We start from the raw sequence: 21222 nt of genomic DNA on the forward strand, positions 1-21222 counted from the left end.
TCGTCACGGTCTTATTCACAGGTCAAGGCCTGCTGTTTACTATAGAGCAATCCACTCTGGTTCCCACGCAGAGGCTGGGCTTCCTAGGGGCTATCCTGGTCTCCTACCTAGCCGGAGCCTGCTTATCACAACTGCGGTTTTAGGCGATGGCAACAATCATCTGAGGTCTGAAGGCTTTCCCAACGACCTCAGCTCGTTCTTGTCTCAGTCTCCTGGGTCCATGGTTGCCCGCAAGTTTGTAACCAAACACGCCAAGCTCCGCCTCCATCCTCTCCAAGTCCGGCCCACCTCGGCGTACCGCTTGGACAGGGAGCCAATGGTCATGGTAGTCACCGTTCCCTCGAACGCCTTAGGCTCCCTAGAGTGGTGGCTAACTCCCTCCTTGGTGTGGACAGGGATGCGGTTTCATCCGCCCCAGCCCTCACTGCCCCTGACGGCGGACGCATCATCTCTCTGCTCGAGTGCTCATGGTCACCTCCGAGCTTAAGGCCTTTGGTCTTCTAGGGAGCTGGCATTCCTCATCAATGCCCCAAAAATGAGAGTAGTCCGCCTGGCATGCCAGGGGTTCCAGCGGCAGCTGCGAGGCCGTTGTATCTCGGTGTTTACAGCCAACACAACGGCCAGGTGCTTCATAAGTATTCAGGGGGGACATAGTCCTCCCCCCTTTTTTGTCAGGAGGCCATCCATTTCCGGGTCTTTTGCATGGCCCACTCGATGGAGCTGGCGACGTCCTTTCTCCCAGGCGTTCGGAACGTCTTAACTCTTTGACTCAGCAGGTCTTTCCTGTCTTACGAGTGATCACTCTGCCCCATGTGAGGCGTCCCGCTTTCCGGAAGTGGAGATGTTTCCTCACACAGACCTGTTCGCTCACCACGAGAGCAGGAAAGGCCAGGTGTTCTGCTCCTTCCAAGGTCTCTCCTCGGAATCGATCTTGGACGCATTCCTGATGCCGTGGAAAGGCCAACTGCATTATGCCTTCCCACTGTTCCCACTGGTTCATTAGGTCCTGCTCAAACTCCGCAGGGGCAGAGCGCGCATCATCATGATCACTCCAGAGTGGTCCAGGCAGCACTGACATACCACGTTGCTCGGCCTGTCAGCCCAGACCTCATCACTCAGGGCAACGACAGGCTTCGTCACTCGGACCTGCAGCCTCTTCGCCTCACGGTGGTTGCTGCGTACCTGAGTCGGGGTGACAGGCAGCCTTCCACCTGGTCAATGTACCGGGCCAGGTGGAAGCGTTTCTTTTACAGCTGCAATACGCTCGATCTTGCTCCTGCTGAGGTCTCGATCCCCTCTATTTGGCCTGCCTCTGGCCTTCAGCGGCAGGACCTGGCAGTATCATCGCTGAGGATACACTCAGCAGCCATCTCTACCTTCCAGCAGGCTAAGATGGACGTTCAGTGTTCTCACGCTCTATGGGTTCGAGGTCCCTCAAGGGCTTGGAGCGCTTGCACCCTCGGGTGCGCCGCCCAGCCCCGACCTGGGACCTCAACCTAGTCTTGGCCAGACGGGTCTCTGAGATCAGAGCTCTTACGGGGGTTCCGCCGTACACTAGGTTTCACAAAGACAAGGTGCAGTTATGACCGCACCCGGCTTTCCTCCCTAAGGTGGTTTTGGCCTTTCATGTTACCCATAGCTCAACGCAATGGGCACAACCGTTGCACTCCTTGGACATCTGTGGAGTGCTCGCATTATATTGTGCTGACAGAACTATTTCCTAAGGTGCCCCAGCTCTGTCCCGGTAGCGGGCCAAAGGGAGGGCTTGCTTGTTTTCCTCTCAGAGGATCTCATCTGGGGTGATGGCGGACATCCCCACTTGTTATGATTTGGCTCATATTTCCCCAAGCCACATCACCGTGCATTCTACCAGGGCTCAGGCTTCATCTGCCGCCTTGCTGGCTCGTGTTTCTACCCACGAGATCTGTCGCGAAGCTCCATTGGTCCTCGGTCCATACCTTTGCTTCGCAGTATGCCCTGGTTCAGCAGTCAAGAGAGGCTGTAGCCTCTGGCTCAGCAGTTTTATTCTGCCACATTTCACTCCGACCCCACCGCCTTTGTAAGGCTTGGGATTCACCTAACTGGAATGGATATGAGCAATCACTCGAAGAAGAAAAGACGGTTACTCACCTTTGTAACTGTTGTTCTTCGAGATGTGTTGCTCATATCCATTCCACACCCGCCCTCCTTCCCCACTGTCGGAGTAGCCGGCAAGAAGGAACTGAGGAGCGGGTGGGCCGGCAGGAGTATATATCAAGCGCCATGGTGGCGCCACTCTAGGGGGCGACCTGCCGGCCCACTGAGTTGCTAGGGTAAAAGTTTTCCGACGAATGTGCACGCGCGGCGCGTACACCTAACTGGAATGGATATGAGCAACACATCTCGAAGAACAACAGTTACAAAGGTGAGTAACCGTCTTTTCTGTTCACTCTTGTTGTCTGATGCAACTTCCAGAAATCAGGAGCAACTGAATTAATATTTGTTTTGAAACGAGAGAGTCAAAGTGAATTCCCTGAAGCATGAGTAACCTAGAAAAAAGCTTTCCAGACCATAAAGTTAGCTGCCACGCGTGCCGTGATGTGTAGATTTTGAAAGATCTGTTTTGTTTTCTAAGTTGCCTTTCCCCAGGCACTGAAGATAAAACTCAAACAACCAGCCTCTCAGGGTGAGATCCTGACAGGTGCCAGCCCAAGCTGAAATATCATCTGTCTAACCGCATTTGTTGCGGCTCTTAGACCGCACCCATCACTGTGGAATCGGAGTACCATGTCATGGGTGTACGTGCTTTTTAAATAGGACTAGAAAGCCCCTGATGACCCGGTGAGTCTTTGAAATGTGATGAGCAGAGGCCCCGAAGTTCTGTCCTAGATAGCACACAATCCCATTTCTCTAAATTCCCAAGTGACCTTTTATTTTCTTCACATTGGGATCAAATATCAAATTTTAGCATAGCCTGTGAACAAAGGCCAAGGGCCCAGAACCACATGCTGCAGTGCCCTTCCAGAAACCATTAACCTCACACGGGCCTTTTGAAAGCCAGAATGCCTCTGAAGGCCCATTAGAGTGCAGGGAGTGGCACCGTCTACAGCACCCGTTCAACAGGTGTAGGCAGCAATTTCTCCCCAAGACACAACCGCCCTGGGGCACAGAGAGACTGTGGCCCCTCTCTGTAATCTCCCTATCTCAGGTCACTTGTGCTGCCAACATTGCTAGCTGCTCCTATTTCCTTTTCCTGGCTGAAAGCCAGTTTATGCCTCCTCCCTCTTACATGGGCGCACTAATGTGAGGAAGGGCTCCCTATGCTTGCTTGTCCTTCTAGCTCACTCTTGTAGATGATGGCAAAACTCAGCCTTCATGTTGTGGGCTTCTTGAGTGAGCATATGAGTTTGATTATCTATTGAGTTGAGGCACCAGCATAATGTCTCTTCCCTTTCCCATGCCCTCCACGTGTCTCTCTCTCTCTCCTTTCCTACTGTCCCGTTCTGGGGTGCAATTCAGACCAGTGAAAGATAGTCACTGCCTGCCCTGTAATCCAGGGTGCCTTCAGTGCTCTGGTGCTTTTGGATCACAACCCAGACACCAGCAGCCAGCAGCAAAGCATTCTGTACCTAAGTGTCTGTGTGCTGTGCAGCCCTGGTACAGCACTCTGACTCCAGCTGCCTGCCTACAACACAGCAGTCACGCCTGATCTCCACCTTCCTTTGCTACTACTGGCCACGTGACCCCAGCGCACCCCCATCCTCAGATTTCCCCAAAACTATCTGCCCTGAAATGTCCAGCTCTCATTCACAGGAATAATAAGGCCCATTGCTCCTTTAAAGAGATGAAAGCACAGCAGCTTGTTGCCTTAACTGAAGTTAACAATCACTGCAATTCAAACACAGTACTGGGTTGGTTTAGATTAAGTAAAACAAGTTTATTAACAAAAGAGATTTTAAGTGAGCTCAAGTACGAGGGATAAAGACAAAAATGGTTGAACGTAAAGTACGTTTTCTAGTGACTAAGCTTTGACTTAACTCACTACGGCTTTTGTAAGAAATCTATCTTGAACTAGTCTTTCTTCTTCTCAACCATGGCTGACTTTCTGTCAGTCAAGACCTTCCACAGAAGTACAAGGTGGCTGGTTTTCCTTTGTCTTCATAGGTGAATGATCATTGCCTAAGTAGGTTTCTCACCTATATTCGGTGCCCAGAAACTTCAATCTCTCTGGTTGAAGGAGCCATCTTTCTCAGCTTGCAGTAGTCCAGTCCTTTGTGTCTGTTCAGTGATGTATCCCAAGGTGGCTTCTCCTCTCTCTTTATATCTTCCCCAATGCAGTGTTTTGTCCCCAGACTCAGGATGACCTCATGCTATTCTTCTGTTTCTGTGGACTTCCCATTGCCCAGCTGATTCGCATGTAAAGGGGCTTCCATTGTTTTGGTCACACCTTGCTAATGGTAGATCACTTACTTCCCGCCTGTCTGGGAGAAACCCTTTTTCTCCTTTCGTTTGGTCACAGACCATAAAGCATAATATCAATGAGTATTCATAATTCCTCAAAGTGTTTAATATAGACATTTTCCAGTTATATTGGTCACTAGTATGTCATTAGCTTTTATAAAAGACCTTACCTGATTATTTTTATAATACAGAAATATAGTATACAATCATTTGATTCAATCACTTATCATTTGAGGTTCAGACCCCCACACGAGGCTATTTTCCCCATTCGCTAGGTTGATAGCTTTGTCTACCTTTTATGTGAAAGTTCCAGGGCCGCCCAGAGGATTCAAGGGGCCTTGGGTCCTCAGCAGGGGGCCCCCACCACCTCAGCAGTAAGGAAGGACCCCCCCGTCCCTGAAGTGCCCCAAAGACCCGCGGAAGGACCCTCCACTGCCGAAGACCTGGAGCAGAAGAAGCTCCGGGGCCCGGGCCCCACAAGAGTTTTCCGGGGCCCCCGGAGCAAGTGAAGGACCCCGCTCCAGGGGCCACGAAAAACTCTCGGGGCCCCTGCACAGCCCGGGGCCTGGGGAAAATTGCCCCGCTTGCCCCCCCCCCACTCTGGGTGACCCTGGAATGTGCCTTCATTGTCTGTTTGACAGCAAGCAAATACACATTCCTTTGCCTAAGCAGACTGGATTTATGCATTGCTTGCCAAACGTTTTAAGAATGTAATTCCAGCATGTGTCCATAGCTCTCTGCATGCACCCTTTACATACATTACGAAGAATATTAATGATTGGTGAGTTGTGAGTTTTCCATGCCACCTTTTGGGTATATATCATGACAACAGCATGTTAGGTGTAGTGAGTATATCAGGTCAAACGAGTTGCTGACACAGAGCAGTGAACCACCAACAGACTGTGTTACACCATTCATATATACTTGTCTGCTCACTACGATTTTTTGACAGTCTGTTTATAAAACCCTTAAAGATGTAAACAGTCAAGCAATACTGAAACTTTCCTATCAAAATGAATTAACTTATGTGCCACCTGTAGCAAAACTGTATGTACGTTTCCTCTTGCCATAAATATTTCTTCACAAATGAGATTATAGAACTGAAATGGGGAGGAAGCTAAAAGCTCTTCAACTTCTTGGAGTCAAAACAGCTGATAAGCATCTGCCAATACAGAACCAAGGGGGCAGGCAACCAAATTGACAGTGGTCTGAGACCAAGAGAATATGAGGTTTGGAACATCCAGTCCCTAGTTAACGACACATAAAATACTAGAGGAATCAGAATGATAGGTCCAAACAGCCTGAAGTGAAGGAAAGGAGAGACCCTTAATGCCACTGTCTCAAGCTGTTGATTTGCACTGCTGCCTCTAGTTGTAAGAAATTCCAGTGTTTATAAAGTTCTTATGTATCAGAGGGGTAGCCATGTTAGTCTGGATCTGTAAAAGCAGCAGAGAGTCCTGTAGCACCTTATAGACTAACAGACGTTTTGGAGCATGAGCTTTCGTGGGTGAATACCCAGTTCGTCTTCTAGCAGTTGAGGTGTGAAAACTAAGGGAGGAGAAACTGGTTTTGTAGTTGGTTAGCCATTCACAGTCTGTGTTTAATCCTGAACTGATGGTGTCAAATTTCCCGATGAACTGAAGCTCAACTGCTAGAAGAGGGCCTCATCCTCCCTAATTGAACTAACCTTGTTATCTCTAGCCTGCTTCTTGCTTACATATATATACCTGCCTCTGGAAATTTCCACTACATGCATCCGACGAAGTGGGTGTTCACCCACGAAAGCTCATGCTCCAAAACGTCTGTTAGTCTATAAGGTGCTACAGGACTCTCTGCTACTTTTATAAAGTTCTTGGACTTGCTGATGAGATGCTAAAAGCAACATGTGTTTTTGTTACTGAAAATACCTTTGACTTTCTTATGGCTGTTCCTTCAGAGAACTGCTCAGGCTCTCGCTCTCTGTGCAAGAAATGCAGTGGGTAGCGAACGTAAACCTTGTGATAATTTAGTCTGGACAATTAGGCATCGCTGATAGATCAGCAAATCAAACTGATTTCCACCAAAAGGCAGGTATGATCGAAAGAGTAACAGCTTCTTTTTACTCAATTCAGTGTGAATTCTGAGTCACCTCTGATGGGTTTTGTGAGGAAAAATAAGTGTTTCCATTTGCTTTAGGAAAAAATCCTCTCATGATTTCTAGACACAAATAGACACAACTCTAAAACCACATCAACTGACTCAATATCAACTACTAACAATAAAGAATTCCTCAGTCATGCTCTCCTCCACCACACCCCTTCCCGCCCCCCCCCCCCAAATATCCAATAACCCTTGGAAAGCCTGAAAAAATAGATCGGACTTGCAGTGTGTCCTAAAAGTCATTGAACCTAAGTTCTGTCAAACCATGGGGGGAGAAGTGAATTCTAAACTAAAGGACCCTCCACTAAGAAGGAGGGAGATAGTTTCCATATTCATTTGTATGAAGTGTCGATTTTTTTCAGCGTTATCTGAATACTGCATTTTTCAGGGGAGCTGGTACATTGCTTTCTTTAAAGGCTGCACTAATGACTTCAGTTAGCATGAACTCCCTAGGTGTTCTTGGTTTGTGCTCAAGGGTGGTGGGCAGATGTCTGTCAGAGCTCCCAGGTTTTCTGCTTGTGTAGCTGGCCCAAACTCCAGCAAGGCAGATGGGCCGGGCAGTGTTCTTACTCTTGGTTTGTTTTTCACAGTTGCTGGGTTTGACTGAACAGGAGGGGTGACAAAATAGCTCTGTGTGGCATACTGCACATGAGGCGAGAACCTTCAGGGCAAATGAGCAATCACCAAATGCTACCATCTGGGTCCTTTCAGGGAGAAAAGAATAGAGCCATTCAAGTGTGACTCTTCCTATTCCTGCCAAGGTCCACAAATATGTCAAAAACAGTCTTGGGTCAACAGTAGCAAAGACAGCTTTATAGATAAAATGTATATTTTATAATTGGCATGGACATTATATCTTTGTATACCAACAGGAGATTATCAGCTAACGAGACCATTCTAATCTCCATGCTGGGCCCCAGATTAAAAAAGGGTCAAGAAATTTTGAGGGTTAGGAAAGGATCATGAGCCTGATTGAAAAGGGTCGGGAAAGGTGTAATCACTGGCAAAATTGTCAGTGTCAAGAAACTTTGATCATGGGCCAAATTGCCACTCCCTAGGTCATCTTGCCTTTCTGAAAAGAGGCATTGACCATTCACACCACTAATGGATCCAGTTTGCTCACTAGAATTTATCAGCTGTCAGGAAGAGCATGGGTCCAAATCAAAAGTTGCAGGAAGATGCTCCGAAGAACTTGGGAGTCAGACTGGCTGAAATGCAGAAGATTTTGCATTTGTAACATTCTCCCCTGTGCCTTGCCCCCCCTCCCAAGCATTGATCTGCAGTCATTGAGGTCACCATCCTGATCAGTTTTATCCTCAAAATAAATAGAAATTCTTCACAGCGGGGGAATAATTGCCACTTTGTGCATGAAGCTAATTCAGATTCACTAGGCTGCTTACCTATAGGTATATGGACTCCGCAACCTAACAATTTCACATAGTGAAATATTGTGTGATCAACATAGCTATGGGAGAAGGAGATGAATTCTACTCTGGCTGAGGTATCATCAGTAGAATTTTTAAGTTAGTTCCATTTACAGTATCTTTTTCTCTTTGCTGGTGATGCAGGGATTAGAAAGAACCCAGCTTGACTTTAAACCTCTAGGGTGGGTTTACAGCCTTCTCAGTTAGAGGGAAAAGTCTTTACTTGCAAACAGATCATATTTGATATGCAGTTAACTAAGAGAGAAACCCCGGCATGTCTTTTATTTTGAAGAGTCCCTTTTCAAATAATAATCACTTTAAAATTGTTTGTTTTGTAGGCAGCACATTCTCTCCCCCTTCCCCTTAACATGAAACAAACTTTGCTACCACTGAGAATTAAAAATCTGCAACTTTGGCAAGAAAGAAAGCATGAACATTTGATGTACTGTACTTAAAGAATCCAAGGTCAGATGTGAGTTTTCAGGGACTATTCGGGAAAGAAAGCGATTTACATGAACTGTGCATTTAAACACTCAGCCAAAAGACTCCGTGCTAACTTTGGAACTGAAGCAGGTTCAGTTGTTTTGTAGCGACGGTGGGACATTTTTAAAAGGTGACCTACGAATGCTGAATATATGTATTTCACCAACACTCCTCCTAACCAGAGTAAAGGGAACTTTCAGCATCTCACCCCTCCCCACACCAACCTCATTGGTGGGAATTTCCCTCTTCCCGTGCCCACTAACTAGGCTATGGGGGATGTCACCCTCCCTTACTGAACTACTGTGTTGGAGACCCTCAGTACTTCCCTCATTTTCAAGTTCTGCTCTCTTCCTGCTGAATATGCTGATGAGACTACGAGCCCCTAAAGCCTCCCTCTCCTGATTAGTGGGTGGGGAGAGGGTTGTTGCTAAAAGCGCTTTGAAGCCAGGAGGCCTCACAATATGCACTGAGAACTAGTGGGCAGTCAGAATATTGTTAAAATAAGCCCCACTTCTAATGTTACTTTGCAGGTTACTTGGAAAGAGAGAGCAATGTTAGCTCAAAGACTTTGCCTCATGGAAAATGTTGTGTGTTGCGTTGAGTTTCATTGCCACTTCTCTTACCTAAATAATGTATACACTGTATATTTTATCTGACTAAAACCAAAACTGGGTGTCCTTGTCCTGTGCAGTCTCTTTCTGCTACAAGTCTCTCCCTCTTCCCCCACCCACCCCTGTCTAGTGTCTGGATGCCTTTCTGTCTGCTTTATATTCAGACTGATTCATTCTCCTGTCCTTGTGCTTTTCACTTCTTGAGTATCACTGATATCTTATTCCATACATTCCTATAGCGTCCTTGTATGTCTATTATGGGTATGTCCAGACTACCTGCCGTATTGGCGGGTAGCGATGGATCTGTTGGAGACCAAGATATCGCGTCTCGTCTAGACATGTTATATCAGTCCCCAAACGCGCTCCCGTCAACTCCGGAACTCCACCAGGGCAAGCGGCGGAAGGGGAGTTGATGGGGGAGCCGCGGCCGTCGATCCCACATCGTGAGGACGAGAGAGAGTTGAAATAAGATACGTCAACTTCAGCTACTCTACTCCTGTAGATGAAGTTGCGTATCTTACATCGACACCTCCCCCCTGCCTCCCCAGTGTAGACCAGGCCAATATCTGTTTCCAATGTGGCTATCGGGGTAAATTGTACGGGAGCTTGCTTAAGTGTTCGAAATGTTTTATGTAACTTACTAAAATATTCAGTAAAGTCAGACACTCTGGTCTTCATTTTCTATGTAGAAAAGTCCCTCCCTGATTTTCCTTTATGATATGATATGACCACATTTTTGGTACCTCCTTTCTGCATTCTTCAAAGGCTATTCTGTCCTTTTTCTTCAGGGATGACAGTCTGTACTGGATATAGTGCCGTTGATCAGATCTAACCAGTACCTTCTATTCTAAGAAAAATGCCTATCCTGATATCTGTTGTACCTTGAAGTGAAGGCTGTATGGATTATTCGAGACTTTCCTTTTCTCATTTCTCCTTCATATGCAGCAGCATTTTTCTATCCAAAAGGTATCTCTTCTCCCATCCCTCTCCAGTTTGACATTCTGTATTCTACATTGATCTACACTGAGCTGCATTTTCCATCTATCATTCTAAGCACTTAGCTGTTAGATCTGAGTGCATCTGTGCTACCTTAAACCGCTTCAGTTCAGAGAAGCTTGCAAGTGTATCTTGATATTCAGGTTGCTTTTGCACCATGCAGTGAAGCACAGAATACAGATGGAACGGCACTGATGTTAATTTTATTAAAACGCTAATCATGTGTTCAGTCCTTTTTAAAAATATATATTCTTCAAGGAAATTTTTCTTAAATGATGTAGTGGGTAGAACAAAGTCTAGTAGTTCAACAAGATAAGGTTTGCTGCTTATGTCTTTTGAAAATGCCCAGTTTCTATTGAAAATGACCATGAACTCTGGTTTTACAATTGTTTAATTCAAAAACAGTGGCCTACACAGTTGGTAATGGTTACCAGCCCATTGCTGAAATAAGGCAGAAGTCCAAGATTTGCTGAGTTTCTCTTTTTTTTTTTTTTTTTTTTATCTGTAAGAATGTTGGTTTCCATTACTGACACGATTGTTTCCTTTTGGCTCGTTTGTCTAGTAACTTAGGGAACCATTCGCTTTCTCTACAACGTGTACTTTTCTGTGACCTTGCAGAGGAACAGCAGTTCCAGTTTGGGATTCCTCTTGCACCATCTGGTGGTAGCTATTGCAAAAGCACTGTTTGAATTGGCTGACGTAGACGCCTCAGAAATGGATAACCATCAAGCTACAGTTAGGTGTTCTTCAAAGATTGATGGGCTCACGATATAGCTTTGCCAGAGTCCCATACACCATCTTTGTACGGAGTAAGCACCTCTTCTTTGAAACTGAGCTGGAGTTTATGCAATGATAGAAAATAAGCCAGCAATGGTTTTTTTCCTGCTCCGATAACCATTCTTAGGGGTGCAGTCCTCTCAGCACAGCACATATGTGCATAGTTTCCCATGCCTGTAGGGACAACTAAACTGCTGAATGGACAAGGGAGAGTATGGCAACCTTGCTCTGGGAATAATCACCTTTGTTTGGGATTACACTAACATGCCAGGGTAATATACCCACTACAGTCACTTCCACTATTGCCAGAATGTTGTTTGACCAGGTGCAATCTGCACATAGTCATGTAATCATAGATAGGTTTCATGGAGGACTCAGCAAAAGTGTTATGCACAAGGCCAGGATGTGATCCCTAATCTTGATTCTTGCCCCCTCTCGTTTTCCCCCTCTTCCTCTGTTCATGTATTGTGATGAGATAAAAGTACTGGAATCTATATCCTCCACTACCATTTGTGGAGAAAGGTGCTTTGAGGTAGTCAACAGTGATCCTATAAAGAGGGAACTGGATGATTCAGAAGTTGGTAGGTGGATTATGGCACCTTCCCCCTTGGGTTTTCATTGTGACCAAACATTCATTCTGAACTGAGGACTGTTTGGGGCCATGCATGGTGGTGAAATGCACTTTGTAGCCTCTATCCACGTCACAGAACAGAAGAGAAGCTCATCTGGTCCCCCTCAGTTAAGAAGATGGGACTGCAACAATTATAAAGAGGAGCTGGCACAAGAGAACCTCAGACTCCCCCCGAAAAGGTGGGGACAAGCCTGGAGAATAGAAATGTTTTAAGGAGGGAAAGTAATATAATTCTTGAGTAGCTGTTCCCATACAATCCCACTAACTGCCTGGGGCGCCTCTATACTCCATGTGAATGCTTGAGTACCAGGCCATTTTTGCTGCCCCAAGAAAAAAATAAAATAAAAAAAAGGCCACCTGGACTGTGCCTGGAGCCGGTCCTGTTGAGTACCACAATGGCCATGTCACCTGATGTTTCTCGTACCTCCTTTAAAAAGCAAAAAAAACCCACAGCCAGTTAACTGACTGCTGTACCTTGTTTTTGGTGATGAAAAGAGTATAGATAAATTTAACCCATGCTTTTCCAGGAAAAAAATGTTTAAGTTCTGATTCAACACAGCTCTTAAGCACATGCATAAAGTCTGTTTACTTCAGTGGGATTTAAATATATGCTTCAGGGCTTGCTGAATTGGGGCCATAATTCAAATAACCTTTTAAAGAAGCAAAAGAAAAGTAATTGACATTTTTTTTTCTTGTTGACTCATTACCTATCTTTAATGATCCTTTTCTTTTTTTAATTCCATTTTAAAAATGGATTTAGGCAGTTATCCATATATTACTCAAGTACCTGGAAAAAGAATTAAGATGATCTTGAAATTCAGGAACTAGGTTTAGAAGAGAAGCAGGTGCTTAATGGAGGTGAGGCCAGCTGTGCTTCCCAGGACTGCACTAAAATACTTCAGGAAAAAAAGGTGTGAGGCCTCCAGCACAGCACTGGAAGGAAATTACAATAATTCGGACAAAGTCTATCCTCTAATAGCAGAACTTGCTTCATTAGGACAGAAAGGCAGATGGAGAAAATACAGAAGTTTTTTTTTAAGTGAATATAATGTTTAGGAAAAGTGTGAGGTTGAAACCAGTGAGGAAAATCCCTGAGGAAGAATGGTAACGTTATCAGTACAAGGTTGTTATCTTTGCTAATGTGCATCAACTCATGAAGGGCGCTCATAGCAGTCCTGTTTCAGCAATCCCCCTCATCCTACAAAGCTAGCCAGGCTGGTATGGGAGGGATTTAGAATAAGCAGTAATTGGCAGGAGGATGAAAATATGGGGGGGGGCGGGTATTTTGGGAGCGGGGTCATTCACCAAATTGTCTGTTTCAGGGATTGCACCGAGAGCAGAAATGTACTGGTAATTAATAAAGGAAGTGCTGACAGTAAATTAGACAGGAAAAAAAGGGGTTCTCCTACACATGCTGGAAATACAGGGAGAGAAACAGGAGGAAAAGTAATGACAGAGGCATGGTGGGAGACACGTGACTGGAATTCAAATATCTAAAGGCAGGTTCTGTCTGCAGTAGGTGGGATGTAGAGGGGGAAAATGGAGGTGATGTGGTTACCATGTATCAATAATATAATAATAATCACTAATGTGAAGAGATGAGGGAGATGAAAGTGTCTGGGTTCAGATAAAGGATACAAAACCTGGCATTGATGAGGAGGATAAATTATAAGCTATGTAACTAGGGAGCAGGGGAAGATGAACCTCTCCTGGAAATGTTTCCAAGAATGTAAAATTTATGCCTGGACCATCTAAAGCAGTGCTCTTAAGTGGACACTGACTGAAGAATTGCCAACTATTTAACCACAGACAGCTATGAGCTCATATACAGACCTGATATCCCCCTTATGACAATGTTTTGTGTGTTGTAACACTACCTTTATCCTTCTGGCTTGTCTGATGTATGTTTAAAGTTAAAAATTCAATAAAAAGATTATACAGGGTGTCAAAATTCCAATAAATGATTAGTGAGAGAGTTTAATTCCAGAGATTAGCTAATGGAAAAAAGGATACAATCCACATATTGTCAAAGAATATTTTTACTTCATGTCGGATAGTTCCCTATTTCAAATGTGGAAGCAGCAATACAAGGCCTGGCATGAGGGCAGTGGGGAATTGAGGGGGAGAGTTGTCACAAACTTAGCGAATTTGTGGTGCAAATGAATTCTAGAAAGTCACAATAGCAATGAAGTACTTTTCCCTGCTGTAGCAGACTGTATCCACACACCAGTTAGTTAACCTCACAACACTCCTGTGAGCTGAGTGTTAGCCTCTTTTACAATTGGGGAAACAAAAGCACAGAGTGGTTGAGTGACTTGCATAAGGTTAGTCATTCAGTGTTCGTGGTTCTATTGACAAATCCTGGCTTTCCCAGCCTCCTGCTCCAACCATTCAGTGATACTGCATCCTATTAGGACATTACCTCTACGAAAGGATTGAAATGACATTTAGTGAGCAGTGTCAAGTCAGCTGTGGTACTAAGTATAAGGTGTAGAGAAAAAAGAGGTAAGAATTTATGCAGTATAAGAGATGAAAGGACAACAATAGCAATAGAATTTAAAAATACAAGGAGGTTTTTTTTTTTTAAAAGTGGTTGAAAAGAAGGTAGTAAAAGACCTGAAATACAAAGGATGATCACCTGTGGGAAGTAGGTAATTGTAGTGACTGGAGGAAATAGATCTGAGACATGCAAGAATAAAATAAGCAAGGCTAACAAGCAAAAAAGAACTATTCCTGTCTGGGGCAGTCAAAGGAGAGAAGGAAGTTCTATAAATACACTGAGAGAGAGACTGGAGGAAAACACAAAAAGCTGTTAGTGACAAGGGGACCAGTGGAAAGAGAACTCCAAAACACCTGACGTTTTCCAGAGCTGTTTTTTGCTTAACCGTCAATAAAAAGGGCAATGGTATTGCAGAAGTGGGAGAACTTTGTACCAGGAAGCAAGGTCCTTATTTGAGACAAGAATGATGCTGGAATCAGGGCTTGCCACTGGACGGGGATACACTTGTCCATGGAACAAACTGATTCAAACACAGAGCAGGTGAATCCTTCTATGGTTTAAAACGGGGGTCGGCAGCCTTTCAGAAGTGGTGGGCCAAGTCTTCATTTATTTGCTCTCATTGAAGGTTTCACGTGCCAGTAATACGTTTAAACGTTTTTATAAGGTCTCTTTCTGTAAGTCTATAATATCTTAAGTATTGTATGTAAAGTAAATAAGAAGCTTCATTTAAAATTAAATTAAAATACGCAGCTCCCCCAGACCCGCAGCCAGGACCTGGGTAGTGAGTATGCCACTGAAAATCAGCTCACTTGCCGCAGGTTGCCTATCCCTGGTTTAAAACACCATCAGAGCAGCCTGGGGTGCAAGTGAAATGCTCAAAAACGTTAAATAAATAAATAAAAGAAAAGCAAATCCAAACTTTCTATGAAAGCATGGAGCCTAATGTCTACACCTCGCTATCAGTATGGGGCAAAGAAGGCGTCTCCTGCTGCCAACAGGTATGTTCCAGTGAAGGAAATTAAGCTAAATTTCAGCATTTTTTTTCTCATTGTTGATTTGGGGGACTCTCTGTCTCTCTCTCTCTCTGATCAGCTGTTAACTTGAGTAGATTCACTAGAAGCAAATGAAAAAACTGGAAGCAACCTGTGAAGAACATAGTAGAGGTACAAGAGGAACACGCTTCACCCTTCCCTGTCAGCCTTTTGGGTCCCACTAGCTTTGGGATCTGCTTGGTCTGCAACAGTCCAAATCTTTCTTATTTCCCTGGCACTTTTATGGAGTAGGGGTGGGGAGAGGAGGTAAAATTTAAGGTTGGGGGATTATTTCCGGGCTTGCTGGTGGAGAATTGTGCTCGTGCTATATTTGTTACATGGGAACAGTGCCCTTTCTAGCATTCTACTAATCTAGATAGATTCAACATGCTTGTGCCAAGACTTATTTGTCCCTTTGTCTATTCTCCACCTTTGTGCTACCTCTCATGTTGTTTGTAACACCACAAATGTGTCCCAACCTTCCCTTGTGGTAAACGCTTGAAAAGCAACCTATTCTATGTAAAGCTTTCCAGCCACAGTGACCATCTGCCTTTCCACGTTTACTCCAGTAAACACTCTCTTTAGTGTATTGTATCATGCCATGCTTACCAAAGCACTTTGGGGCATGGATTTTTTTTCTTTGGTGTATATTCCATGTACAGTGTCACTCTCCATTGAAGTCACATTGGGTTGGCAAGTCCTTTGTACTGGTTACTTGCATAATCTCCTGTCATTAATGTAATATATCATCCCCAAAGAGAAACAACCTCAAACTACATGAGCGCCTATTCCTGACTCATAAATAAGCAATAATATAATATGGATATGCTACATAAAAGCATGTCACTATAGTGAAACATGCTCTTAATAATACTACCATAGACTAAAAGCACATGCAGTCCTCAGATTTCAATGGGTGCTTATACAAACGTCAGTTCATGTAATTAGCATGACAGAGCCTCTCCAAAGTAAATAAACACCATCCACGTTGTACAGCACCTAGCACACTGGGGTGCTGGTCCATGACTAGGGCTCCTAGGCGCTGCAGTAGTACACACAATGCATAATAACAACTCTATAGATGAAGACACTGAGGTTACTGTCAATAACTTGCCTAAGATCACTTGGGCAGTCTGTGGCAGAACTGGAAATAGATTCCAAATCTTCTAACTCCAGTCCTGTGCCTTACCTATAAAACTGATGTGCTAACTCTGGGATATTCTTTTAAAGTGTGTTTCATCTACATCAGCCTCTAGATTTAATACAATGCTTGTATATCTCTTCGTGTAATAAGTTGTGTTTCTCCCCATCTCTCCAGGTGATGATTCTCATCAATCCAACTTTCCACGGCCACCTTTCAGCAGGCAGGCTTGGGAGTGGGGCATATGCTATGACCATGCTGTACACTCCCACTTTGGGCATTATTAATCATGCCTAGAAAGTGACTGAAATTGTGTGTACAAAGCAGTGCAAACTGAATTCACACCCAGCTTCGCAATACAGCTATGAATTTGTGCAAACAGATCCAAGCTTGTGTCACCTGACTGTGCATACACATGCTCAGCGTGATGAAATATATGGAATCAGAGTAACACACAGGCTTCTAAATGTTCAGCCGTGAGATGGGCTCTCCTTCTTGAAAATGAGCAGAGTGAATTTGTGTGCAGGGGCTCTCAAAAGTGCAGAGTTAATATGTCCTACTGCTGAGTTCCTTCTCATACATGGTGAAATAAAGACATGCCAAATATTGATCCATATGTTGCCTCTCCTGTTTTTCTCCCTTCAGGCTTTGAATTGCTCTACCAGCCGGAGGTGGTCCGGCTCTACCTCTCGATCCTCACTGAAAGCCAGAACTTCAACACTTTGGAAGCTGCAGCAGGGGCTTTGCAGAATCTCAGTGCTGGAAACTGGACAGTGAGTCTAGCCTTTTCCTTTGCCTAATCCTAGTTAGAAATTGGTACAATGGAAATTCCCGTTAAGCCTTCTAGGACTGATATCTCTTGATAGCTTGCAAATTGCACTCATTCATTGTTGGTTTTTTTTGTGAATCTCCTTTGGAAGATTTTTAGCTTTTGGTTTAAATGAAGTGGGGTAAATAATTAGCTTTTAGAAAAGGTTTTTTTTAAAAATAAAATAACTTCCATGTATGCTTCTACTGAAATATTCATCAGACATATGATCCCGAAGGTTAGCAAGCATGACTAATCTAAAATTAAAGAACAAACTCTCTGTTCAGACAGACTAGATCTCTCCTTTGTGGTATCTGGGTAGAGTTCTCACGTGTCTAATGATTTTGAATTTCAGTGAGACTTAGGTGGTAAGTCACTTAGGCATTTGTGAAAATTGTACCTTCTGTTTTTACCTGTAAACAGGGAGGGGTGAACTCCAAAAAGCCAAACTGGCATCTTTATAACATCACTCAAGCAACATTGGAGATAAGACAGACACTGACAAACAGGCCTGTCCCTAGCCATTTTGGTGCCCTACGCAGCCTCTCCCCCTTCCCCCCTGGGGGGGCTGTGTGGGGCCCCAGGCCTCCATTGAGGGGTGGCCCCAGGGGAAGTGTGTGTGGCGGTGGGGAGGCTGGCCACTTCCTGCGGGAAGTGGAGTGACCCAACCACGGCCTGCTCTGCTCCCCTGACTCCCAGGCTTGAAGGGCAGGGGGGAACCACCCCCTAGCACTCACCGGTGGCACGGCTGGGAGCCAGGGGAGCAGAGCAAGCTGGGGCCAGGTCACTCTACTTACCACTGCCGGTGGGTGGAGCCCCAACTCCTCCTGTAGTCCTCTGGGGAAGGGCTGGTTGGAGTGGGGGTGGGGTGCAGCAGGGGTGGGAAGAGGTAGGGCTGGGGCAGAGCAGAGTGGGGGCCATGTGGAAGAGGTGGAGCAGGGGCTGGAGCCACTTAGATCACTTATCTGCTGCTGCTTTCATTTATGGGTTTCTTCAGCAGTGCTTGTTTTTAGAGCTGGGTAACCATATTTACCCTAGGGATAGGTATTGTCCTATTCATCAAATAACACTCGGGAGTTGCATCCTGTAAACCCTCCTCCCCCTACAGTAATCAGTCCACTCTTAGCAAAGAATACTGGAATGTCTCTGCACATGACAAAGTGAGGTCATCCACATAGGGCTGCCCAGGGGAGGAGGAGGGCAAGTGGGACAATTTACCCTGGGCCCTGCGAGCCCTGGCCCAGCAGCGGTCCAGGTCTTTGGCGGCATTTCAGTGGCGGGGGGCCCTTCAGTGCTGCCAAGGATGTGGAGCGACTGAAGGGCCCCCCACTGCCGAAATGCCACCAAAGACCCAGACCGCTGCTGGGTAAGTACAAGCAACACAGCTCCCCAGCTTTGCCCCAGGCCCCCTGAATCCTCTGGGTGGCCCTGCATGCACAGCAATCAAGTCTGTGAAGTAGCAGTTTGAACTAGTTTGAACAGTCGCTTTTTAAAATATAATTATTTACAAACATGCATGAAACATAGAATAGAAACAAGTAATTTTTTAAAAGCTAACAGGAGCTGTACATATCTTGCTGTTCCTGCTAAGTGACCTCTTTTCTGATGGGGAGGAATACATTTTCCATTGAGGCCTGTATAATAGCCTGTACTCTTCCTCTGCTGCTCTTAAATTTTTATAGAACAGATGATGTTTCTTCCCCACCCCCAGTTATAAGATGAAATACTGTCTGCCTCCTTTTCGCGCTTGGTGCACGATGGACTTGGATGGACGGTGGGACAAGTCAAACACATGTCGCCGTGCAGAGAGTAAGGAGGAACTGTTTGCATAAGGGGAAATTCTTCAATATCACGCTGGAAAAAATGAGACCTCATCACTGAAAGAAACGCAGGAAAACGAGTCTCTAAATTCACAATATTGTGTGTTGCTTTTCTTCCTGTGTGTGCATAGTGGTCCACGTATATCCGTGCAACTGTACGAAAGGAGAGAGGCTTACCGGTCCTCGTTGAGCTTCTCCAGTCTGACTCTGACAAGGTTGTGAGAGCTGTGTCAATTGCACTGAGGAATCTCTCTATGGATCGTCGCAATAAGGATCTCATAGGTACTTTCTGAGCTTCTCTTACAGGAGTGTGACCCCATAAACATATGGGCACTGTAAAATCGTTTAGACTTTTGTCAGGTATTGAAGCTGAAGTTTATTCTGCATACAAATCCCATTAGCATTATATAGGAGTCTTCTGCACATCCGAAGTGAAGAACTGCCATCTAAAAATTCTGTTTGAGCCCATCCAGTTTCTGTACGTGCATATGCTGTGATTTAATGGAAATGAACCTTTACTTTGCAGCAGATCTCAAAATAATTTGCAAAAGTATAATGGCATTTTGATTTGATATGACTCCCCCTCTGGCCCCCTTTGCTCTGTCAATGAATCCTGCCTCGCCCCTCCCACTCTCAGCCTTTTGTCTTCTCCTGTGCTATCCCCTGTATCGAGAAGCCAGGTACCCAAGTGCTCTCCATTCAGATCATCCACCTTAAAACTCAGCTTCCCTGCAGTGCTCCCTAACTCTAATCCACATTAGCAAAAATGCACTCACTACTCATTAAATGAAAGTGGCAGAGGCTGAGCGCCAAGTTAAAGCCTTGGTGTGGGTCTCCCAGTATATTTCCTGGGCAATTTGCCTGATCTGTTTAAACTGTAACCTCACCAAGCAAGGAAATGTTTGTGCCGCATATAGAGCACAGATGCTGATGCTTAATCAATACAAATCTCGAATTCTATTTTAATACACCTACATTTCATAAAAACCAAGTCCAATGTAGAGCTGTAGCTACCAAATGGTACAAACACACATCTGGAAGTAATGGACCCAGGACTCCTAGGCTTTTCTTCAGCGCTGACTAGCATGAAGGCCAAATAGACGTTCTTAACTTTCAGGGCAGGGTTAATGGATGCTTTGTTGCATACCTTGCCCCTGCAGACCTCTTACAAGGCTGCATTGAGTAAGCGTTGTGTGCCTGCATTAGCATTAATAGGTTAGTCTCAGTTTATGAATGCTTGTTTGCCTCAGGCACAGCAAAGTGTGATGTGTTGGCTGTGAAATTGTCAATAAATGTTTCAAACTTTTTTGCCTCTGATACCTTAGTAGTGATTATGCAGAATGAGTTTGCTTTAGATATCAGTTCTCAAACATCTTGAGAAAGTTAATGATAAATGCAGTATGAAATAGTCTTGAGATTCAAGGAAATTACATTAGAAAATCTTCAGACTTTGGGTACTTCCTTATATTTTAAGCTTTCAGGACAGAAAGCGGTTTCTTGAAATGATTATCAGGTCTGATTAATGGTAGCTCTTCCCCTTATCTAGGTAGTTATGCCATGGGTGAACTGGTAAGAAATTTGCCTAGTAGGCAGCAGAGATCCGCTAAAAACCTGGAAGAGGATACAGTGGTTGCAGTCTTGAATACCATCCATGAAATCATTACTGACAGTTCAGAAAATGCAAGGTCCCTGATCCAGACACAGGGCATTCAGAAGCTGGTAGCTATCAGCAAGTCAAGGTAAGTTTCTTACTATAATAGAAAACAAAGTAAAGAGGATACTGTACACTAACCTCACTGTGATGCTTTGTGATAGTGCCGAGACAACTTGACCTTTCAGATGTGTAACTGAAGCATTTAATACATGCAATAAAAACAAATCTTACGTCAGTGCCTTTAATGGGCTTAATTGATTTAAGAGAGAAAATCAATATGATAAAAAGTTCTGTCACCTCAGGATACAATCTCTCTTTGTTTGATATGCCTTATTATTATGCATGCATTTATCAGACATCATTTGCAGTGAAGCTGAGACCTGTGTTTGCAAAGCAGGAGACCTTTATCCTGTGACATTCCATTCCTGAAGTGCTAATGACACAACTTTTATTCCTGTTAAGAGGAATGGTTAATAATTTGCAGTGATCATTCTGTCTGAGGGACAGCAGTGATAATTTAAATGATGCTTTTGTTCCATGTAGCCCTGTTGAAAAGTGTATCCTGATTGGAGAAGAGCTTCCATCTGTACTTCAGCCAAGTAGAAATTAACTCATTCATAAGTGCCTTTAACAAACTGTTGAGAGGCTGGTTGGAGATTTCTTTAACCTTTTGCCTTTTCATCAGTAAGGCCTTGTCTACACCAGAGGGGTATACATTTTAGTTTGTTAGTGTATCACTCACTAACTAGCCCATGTGGACTCCGCTG

At 44.6% G+C, this 21222-nt stretch overlaps 1 protein-coding gene across 15 annotated transcripts in view; it reads left to right on the forward strand.

Moving 5' to 3' along the window:
• Nucleotides 1-21222, forward strand: part of ARVCF (ARVCF delta catenin family member) — a 466295-nt gene that overhangs the window by 424090 nt on the left and 20983 nt on the right. For all 15 annotated transcript variants that reach the window (XM_030583068.1, XM_030583067.1, XM_030583069.1 and 12 more), the window contains 3 exons: nt 16819-16946; nt 18933-19083; nt 20348-20540. In XM_030583068.1, the coding sequence (XP_030438928.1) occupies nt 16819-16946; nt 18933-19083; nt 20348-20540 (472 nt within the window). The remainder of the gene's footprint in view (nt 1-16818; nt 16947-18932; nt 19084-20347; nt 20541-21222) is intronic.

Source organism: Gopherus evgoodei, chromosome 13 (assembly GCF_007399415.2).
Source record: "Gopherus evgoodei ecotype Sinaloan lineage chromosome 13, rGopEvg1_v1.p, whole genome shotgun sequence".
NCBI lineage: Eukaryota > Metazoa > Chordata > Testudines > Testudinidae > Gopherus > Gopherus evgoodei.